Source organism: Tupaia chinensis, unplaced genomic scaffold (assembly GCF_000334495.1).
Source record: "Tupaia chinensis unplaced genomic scaffold, TupChi_1.0 Scaffold146187_1, whole genome shotgun sequence".
NCBI lineage: Eukaryota > Metazoa > Chordata > Mammalia > Scandentia > Tupaiidae > Tupaia > Tupaia belangeri.
The window spans coordinates 869,884-878,754 of record NW_006206042.1 but is presented as its reverse complement, the minus strand read 5'-3'; the positions used below and the strand labels follow the sequence as shown (position 1 = coordinate 878,754).

Sequence of the window (8,871 nt, the reverse complement as noted above, 5' to 3'; positions counted from 1 at the left end):
CTCTTTCCCACCCCAAATAAATAAAGGAGAAGATCCAAAAGGCGCTGTGCACTGGAGCTGCTATCTCCACCCCCATGAGGTGAGATGACAGAGCGAGTTCGCGAACCTTCTCCGTGATCTCCTTCAGGGACGGGTACAGCACGTCCTTGGACAGCAGGTTCTGCATGATGCTCTGCATGATGGGGAGGATGTTCCCTTCGCCGTCCCCTTCGTCCATGCCCAGCCCTTCCATGGCCTTGGTCAGCTCCTCTTCCGACATGCCTGAGTTCTAGGCGAGAAGAGAGAGTGAGCAGGTACACTGCCTGATGGAGAAGGGGAAGAACTACCTAAACTTGCCTGTCACAGAGTGGAGCAGGGGCACACTCGGGATGATACCCATGAGTGTCTTTTGGGACTCTGCTGGTGACATGTCTGGGAGTGGGCTCCTCCTGGTCACCTACTCACCTGAAGGTCAGTGGCATTTTTAGCTAGTCCACTTAGTGTCTCCTTTAGGCAAGAAGTGAATTCTTGTTGGGAGGTCGCATCACTGCCTAGGAGAGATCAAAAGAGCTGGGTCATTTAGGTTTTCACCTGTTTGCTTACCTAGACTGACCTTGTGAGCAGTTTGGATACAAAGCATTTACTGGGGACTCGTTATCACTCCTCATCTTTGAATACTTTATGGTTATCTTCATAGTCGTCTCATAACCCTGCACGGATTATGTCAGTTTACTCTTCACAATAACACCCACAATAGCACTGTGACCTTACAGTCATTTTTGCATACTCCTTTCTATTACCTGCCAACCAATCTTTCCCCTTTTATTAAGCAGGTTCCCATCCCTCCTCCACCCCACCCCATGGAGGCGACATCATTATTGCAATTGACTTGCCGTGGGTTCTGGTATATTCTCAAGCAACAAAGACATAAGAGGTCTCTCCTCACCCACTCTCCCTGCAGCCTCTGAGAGCTTCTGGAACTGCTCCACCAGGTGGGGCTCTTCCTCAGCCAACTCCTTCATTGCCTTCTCGAACTCGGCAGTAGCTTGGGAAGCCAGCTCGCTGTCAAATAATTCCTGGAAAAACTTCTCTTGGGAGGCGAAGAGGGCATCCTGCACAGAAGGAGTGGCCAAAGGTGCTTCTTACTCAGCACAGTACTGCACCTGGCCTCTGACAGAAGCCACAAGCAGAGCCTGGGAGATGTAGCATCTCTTTCCCACCCACCTCCTCTGGACATTCTAACTGCTTCTTCTAAAAAGGACAGCAAGTAAGGAATCTAGCCACTAGAGAAGGGTATCGGGAGGCATACCAATCCAATCATTTAAACCTGTTCTTTTCTCAAGGAACTTCTTGAGATCCTGCTTCTCAACTTCGAGCCCCTATTTCACAAGGACTGAGGCCTACAAGAGCACTCAGCAATGTGAGGCCAAGGTGCCCTCCCTCGCCCTCCCCTCTGGCCCACAGGGGCCTGCCCCACCTCTGCTCAGAGCTGCATGCCCATCCCCTCCCCCGCCCTTAAAGGGGGTGGCATTTATACTTTGGCAGTGTCTCCTGGCGATCTCTTCTGGGGCCCTGAAGCATCAGGGGCCGTGGTGGTAGGAGGGGGTGCTGGGGAGGGTTTGGCCTTATCGAAATCATCAAGAGCACCTTCAGAGACAAGAGACATGGTGTGTGCGTTGGGGATAGATGCGGATGCAATGCTGGGTGGTTTCCGGGCAAAGCATTAGGAAAGCAATTTTTTGAATTGCCAACTCTAATTTTCTTGGTTTTGAGTCTCCCCTCCCAGCCCATCCATCGATATGCCACCCACTTCCCTCCAGATTACCTAATGAATTGTGATCAAAAGGATAAAATCCCTTAAGGTGGGACAAATGTCCATCTCAGAGCTGGGAAGAAAAGGTTAAAAGAAGTTCTGAAGAGACGTCTCCACCTACACAGTGCCTCCCTCACCACACTCTAATAATCCCCTAGAAACCCCATAGCAATTACCTGATAGGAGCAGAGAACAACCTGTCCTTACCCCCTGAACTCACTCTGGAGTCCTAAGGGAATAATCTCCTTGAGAAAGCACAAGATAGCCCACCCAGCTCCCTGTTGGTCTTGGTACTAGTACAAAAGGAGAGACTCCATACTGTACTCCATGGGAGGACATTTAAAACGTGTCCTCCAACTTAGCTCTCGCTGAGCGCTCTCAGAGCTCCCTCTGGCCTAATCTCTGCAAACAACTGTGTGCTAACTCAGGGTCACTTGGCACTCCTCACTGTCCCAGTTCTAATGCCTAGGTCTCTGTGCCTGGGCAAGAGATTAAAAAATTCACCTCTGCCCTGAAAGGACTGTGTTGTCATCTTAACTTCGCTTGCCAGGCCTAGGGAAAGGGCACTGACTCCCTCTGGTTAGAAGACCAACAGAAGAATGGAAGACAAGGCACAGAAAGAAAAGAACCTCCACCGTCCTCCCCTGATGGCCTCACCCGTGATTTCTCAAAATAGTGGGGAAGGAGTCTGCTTGAGATACCAACATCATGAAAGAACAGCAAGGGGTCTGGTCAGAGAAAGGGGGAAAGGCTGGGAGAAGAAAAGACGTGCTTTTTGCACTAAGGAGAATAGAATAAGGCAAAAGCAAAGAAGGGAGCGCGACGAGCTTGCTAAGAATTAACATAAGCAATCCTTAAGTGCCCAGCTCGCTGCCCACCAAGGAGTAAAGGCTACTACTACTACTAGCCCAAAAGAGAGCCTTTAAAAACCCTCTCATCTAAAGCAAGGGGAGTTAAGCGGGAGAACGTAAAAGCTTGTTCTATCCGCAACTGCTTCCCACCGCTCAGGGGCCGGTGGAGAGCTCGCAGCTCTGGCGGCGGAGGAAGGACGGAGCGACCCAGGGATGTTCTTCAGCTCCGCGGTTAGACCCTCCGCCCCCGTCCAACCTGTGGACAGCCTCCCCCGTTCCGCCCCGAATGTCGCAGGTTCACTTATCGCCCTGAGTCGGTCCTCACACCCGCATCCGTCGGATCTTTTCCATAAGGACTCTTACTTTCCAGAAGCTCCTCTAATTCCCGGTCCGCTTCGGCCCCAGCACTACAGTCCTCCCCGGCGGTGGCCATCTTGCTCCCTCCGACTTGCCGTAGGGGGCGGGACTCCACGGCGCCCCGCCCTGATCCCGCCCCTTCTGCTAGGCATAACCAATGGCGTCGTCGACCAGTGAGGCGCCGCCATTTTTAAAGGGACAGGGAGCTTTGGGTGGGTTTTCTTTCATTCCCGTTCGCCTGGAACCGTTGAGCTGAGAGAACTCAGAGACTTCTGTCTGGGTTCTGCTTGTCTGGACTCCTTTTACCCAATTTCTCACGATACCTATTTCATTGTTCTTCCAGAGCTGTGGGTAGGCCAGATTGGGACAAAATAACCAGAATCTGTGCATGTATAAGCCAGAAGACAATTACGGTGCATAATATACCATCTCCTCCTCACTTTCTTTACTATTTCACCGCAATGTCGTCTTCTAAACGCTTTCTTTGGCCTCGCTAAATAAAATGGCAACCCCTCCTGTAGCCACACGTACGCAGACACAGTCTATCATTTAAAAAATTTTCTCCCTAATACTGGACTCTGACATACTATATATAATTACCTTGTTAAATGTATGGTCCGTAATTCCCCTACCCTCACTCTCTGTGAAGGGGAGAAAGTCTTCCTGTTGTCTTCACTGCTGTATCCCCTGCTCCGAGGATAGGGCTTAAAACAGGCACATTGCTCACTCTTCACTCTTTTTATATGTAAATACATAAACTATACACATATAATGCATATCTAGTTTTTTGCCATAGGGTGCGTGCCATAGGATTGCTGGAGACAGACAGAGAGAAGAAAAGTGAGATATCACCCCGCCATGGGGGATGGCCACACCACAATCCTTTTCCATTCTCCTCTTCAGATTTTTGAGCATGCACACTAACACACCTGGTATGATTTTCAAGCAGCTAAGTCCAAGACTTGAACTGTGGTTGGCCATGTGGGAATCCAGAGCCTTAGCCACCATGGCACCCTGCTGGCCTGGTCTCCTAGATCACTCAGGCAAGTTCCTTCACCAGAACTAGAGGCTGTCTTTCATCTCCTATTCTCCATTAGAACTGTCAGACTAAAGGACGCAGGGACTAGAACTTGGAACTCAATATGGGACAGAAAAATATCCCCTCTGGGACCTTGGACTGAGCAAAAGGGCAATTCAAATGTAGTAGGAATAGACCTGTATTCTCATCAATCTCCTCTTCTCCACACAGAAACAACTTCCCATCTAGAGAAGATGGGGGAATTTCAGACAACTCTAGACATCCCTCCCTTCCTTTGAAATTGTTCTACTCAGATCTGTCAGAATGTAGCAACTGCCTCAGACACAGATTAGTATTTACCACCTACTGTTGTTTAAGATCTTATCCTGGGTTGAACCTAGTGGTTAAGGGGGAAAGATCCCACATGGTTGACCACAATTTGAATGCCAGCCCCTGAGGCTTCAAAAACACAACAGGTGCGGGACTAGCAGTTGGCATCGTGGTTGAGGTGATGGACACTCCCACATGGCTCACTATGGTTCGAGTCCCAGACCTGGCAGCTTGCTTTCTCACTGTCCCTCTCTCTCTCTGGTCAAATTAAAATAAATGAATGAACAAATAAAAAAAAAAAATAAAAGAAACAAAAAAAAGAAAAAAAAAAAAAAAAAACACCAGGTGGGACCAGCAGGTGGTGTGGTGGTTAAGGATGCTGGACTCCAGCATGGCCAACTGTGGTTCAAGTCCCAGACCTGGTGGCTTGCTTTCTCACTTTTCCTCTCTGTCACACACACTCTGTCCCTCTCTGGTCAAATAAAAATAAATAAATAAAGTTAAATAATTCTTTAAAAACAAAACTCAAACAAAACACCAGGCATGTGTACACACATGCCCCAAATCCCAACAGGATGGAAAAATGGAGAAAAGATTGTGGCGTGACATATTCCATTGGCTGGTGCTTTCTCTCTCTCTTTGCTTCCCTCTTTCTGGCAAGCTCACGTACCCTCTAACAGTTAAAAAAGATTTTATGTCCTAAGAAATCAGGACCAGCCCTTTCTGTAAAGCAGCTGACTACAGATGGGCTAGCGTTAGGATTAGATATACATAAAGTACGATACAAGTTCAGAGTCTCAAGGGAAGTGAGGATTAAAGTACCATAATGGTTAAAAGAGAGAAATCATATATAAATTTTAAAAATTATGAGTCACAAGGCCAGCAGATGGTGTAGCAGTTATATTACTGAACTCCCACATAACTGACCATGATTCAAGTTCTGGACCCAGTGGCTTCAAAATCAGGTCAGGCACATGTGCATGCGAGCGTAGTGCACGCTCAAGATCTGGGAGGAGAATGGAGAAGGGATTGTCGTGTGGCCATCCCTCCCCTAGGAGTGTTTTTTTTTTTTTGAGAGGTTTATCGCTATAGGGTGTGTGCGCTCGCCAGACAGACAGAGAAAGACATAGAGACAGAAAGCAAGAAATCCCCCCCCAGGGGGGATGGTCACGCCGCAAGCCCTTCTCCTCCATTCTCCTCTCGGGATCTTGGGCACGCACACACACACGCCCAGCGTGAGTTTTAAGCCACCGGGTCCGGGACGCGAACCGCAGTCGACTACATGGGAGTCCAGCGACATAGCCATTACGCTAACTGCTGGTTCCCGAAGAGTGATTTCTCATATTCCCCCCCCCTTTTTTTTAGAGAGATTTTTGCTATAGGGTGCATGTGCTCACCAGAAAGACAGAGACAGACAGAGAGACAGAAAGTGAGAAATCACCCCCCAGGGGGAATGGCCATGCCACAATCCCTTCACCTCCATTCTCCTCTCGGGATTTTGGGCACAAACGCACACACGCCCGATGTGAGTTTAAGCCACCGGGTCCGGAACTTGTACCGTGGTCCACTACGACATAGCCATTACGCCAACTGCTGGTCCCTCACATTCCCTTTCACTCTCTCTGTCTCCACACCCCCCACCCCGCAACCGCATGCACTCTAAGGCAAACACTTCTTTAAAAAGAAATGATGAATTACATCATCACTTTGGTTCATAGCTTTCTAAATGCACTTGAGTACCGCATCAAGCACCAGATCAGGCACCTACTTTCCTTCACAGGGAGGGCACAGTCTTGTCGAATCACATCTGTGCAAAAATCCATGTTTTCTTTAAAATGCGAGAGTTGTGTTTGGGAACAGGAGATTCAGAACTGGGAGTCTGAAAGCCTAAGATCCAGTCCCAACTCTGTTACTAAATCACTTTCTAAGATCCTTTTCAATTCTAAACTATAATCTAACCCCTCATTAAATTCTTCTCTCCAACTTCTGTAACAATTGATTCCAGCTAACTTTCTCATTCAACTCTAACCTGCTTACATACATGTCTCTAACATGACTGTTGTTATTATATTGAGCACATACGAAAATATAGAATTTGTCTATCTGCAAGTATTTCTATTGGCTTCACATTATTGCAGCAATAAAAGTATGTTAAGGGGACGGCCAGGTGGCATGGTGGCTAAAGGCGCTGGACTCCCACATGGCCGACCACAGTTCAAGTCCTAGACCTGGAAGCTTGCTTTCTCACTTTCCCTTTCTCTATCTGTTCAAAATAAAAAAATAATAATAACAAATAGAATTAAATACATAAATCTTTTTTTAAAAAAGGAAATAAAAGCATGTTAATAAAGAAAATACAAGATGGGAATAGAATTAAGATAAAGTCAAAACCAAGTATGATTCTTTCTTTGCATTATTTCTTAAACTTGTTTCAGCTTTTCTATTGACTACTGATATTCATAACTATTCATCTATGTATCACCTCTTGGCTTCTCCTTTTACCATTGTAATAGTAAATACTATTAAATAACAGTATTTTACAGCATTCTTTTCATATCACTCTCCTACTTAAAGTCTTAATGGCACTCCACAGTAATTTTCTGACTTCAAATTTTTGCCTGGTATTTAAAATTATTTCACAAATATCTATCTTGTTTTGCCAACTACTTAAGCTTCTAGAGGCAGGAATTATCTACTTTTCAGAGAGGGATTTATTTTTAAAGAATTATTTTATTTATTTATTTATAATTTGACCAGAGAGACAGAGAGAAAGTGAGAAAGCAAGCCACCAGGTCTGGAATTTGAACTGCAGCCAGACATGTGGGAGTCTAGCACCCTCAACCACCATGCCACCTGCCAGCCCTGAGAGAATTTTTGTGATATAGGGCATGTGTGCTCACCAGAGAGAGAGACAGAGAGATAGGGAGGCATGGCCATGCCACAGTCCCTTCTCTAGTCTCCTCCTGGGATCCTGGGCATGCACACAAACATGCCTGGTGTAATTTTGAAGCCACCATGTTTGGAACTAGAACTGAGGTAGGCCATGTGGGAATCCAGTGACGTAACTACTATGCTATCTGCTGGTCCCATAAATCTCTGTTTTATATGTTTATGTTGGTGTGCAGTATGTTTTGTATTTTATCAACTTAAAAAAAGATATTTTAAAGGGACCAGCAGTTAGTGTAATGGCTATGTCGCTGAACTCCCATGTAGTTGACCGCGGTTCGAGCTCCAGATCCAGTGGCTTAAATTCACGCCGGGCACATGTGCGTGTGTGCCCGCCCAAGATCCCAAGAGGAGAAGGGATTGCGGTGTGGTCATCCCCCCTGGGGGTGTTATTTCTTGCTTGCTGTCTCTGTTTTTCTGGTGAGCACATGCGCCCTATAGCAAAAAACAAAACAAACAAACAAAACAAAACAAAAAGAGCAACCCTCTACAAAAAAAAAAAGATTAAAAAAGTATTCATTTTATTCCATTTATTATAATTATTATTATTTTAATTTGACCAGAGAAAGGGAAAGCAAGCAAGCAAGTAAGCCACCAGGTCTGGGATTCAGACCGTGATCAGCCATGTGGGAATCCAGCACCCTTAACCACCATGTCACCTCCTGGCCCCAAGGTATATAAATATATTTTTGGCCAAAATTTATCACTGATTTACCTATGTTCATAGAAAGAATGTTTATAACTTGAGGATATGTTATGGTAGTATGCTAACTTTTGAGAAGGCAGGCTTAGTTTAAGATGCTGTTTAACAACTCTTGAGCCTAGCCACAATGGCGCAAACAGCAGGGCACCACTGCTCAGTGCCGGGAGGTGCATGGGCGGCACAGGTTCAGATCCTGCGTTACCACGGATACGACTGTGCCACAAGCACCTGTGACCCTGACCACTGGGAGGCTTGAGGAAGGATTGTGGGACCCTGTTGAGGGTACCTGTTTGTCTCTCTCTCTCTGTAGAAAGGAAGGACGGAAGAGAGGGAGGGAGGTAGAGAGAGAAAAGGAGGGAAGGCTAGGAAGGGAAGGAAGAGCACAGAGGTTAAGTTTGTGCATATAGAAAGCTAGATCCCATCTAACCAACCCTGGTTCCAATCCTGATCCCAGCAGCTTAAAAAACATGCGGGTGAGGGACCCAGCAGACGGCATAATGGTTATGTCACTGGATTCCCAGTGCAGTGCATGCTCAAAATCCCAAGGGAATGGAGAAGAGACTGGCCATCCCTCCTAGGTGGGGAGGTAATTTCTCAATTTCTCTCTCTGTCTCTCTCCAACAAGCACATGTGTTCTACAGTAAAAATCTTAAAAACAAAACACATACTGAGTATGTATGCACATGTGCCTCAAATCCTAAAGGATGGAGAAACAGAGGAAGGATTGCCCCATTGTGGGGGAGGGGTTCGCTTTCTTACTCTCTCTCATGAGCACACCTGTCCACTAGTAATAAGGAAAAATAAAAGGAAAAACTCTTAAAGCTAAAAAGATAAAGACTTGTGCTCTTTAGAAACAAGAATTCTACTTGTAGAA

At 46.3% G+C, this 8,871-nt stretch overlaps 1 protein-coding gene across 1 annotated transcript in view; it reads right to left on the bottom strand.

Moving 5' to 3' along the window:
- The window catches only part of PEX19 (peroxisomal biogenesis factor 19), a 5,809-nt gene extending 2,704 nt beyond the window's left edge, over positions 1 to 3,105 (bottom strand). Inside the window, exons 1-5 of the mRNA XM_006168829.2 lie at positions 3,007 to 3,105; positions 1,517 to 1,626; positions 926 to 1,091; positions 445 to 530; positions 107 to 268 (exon numbers count right to left, since the gene is read on the bottom strand). Of these exons, the coding sequence (XP_006168891.1) occupies positions 107 to 268; positions 445 to 530; positions 926 to 1,091; positions 1,517 to 1,626; positions 3,007 to 3,076 (594 nt within the window). The 5' untranslated portion in view covers positions 3,077 to 3,105. The remainder of the gene's footprint in view (positions 1 to 106; positions 269 to 444; positions 531 to 925; positions 1,092 to 1,516; positions 1,627 to 3,006) is intronic.
- Between the last annotated feature and the right edge of the window lie 5,766 nt (positions 3,106 to 8,871).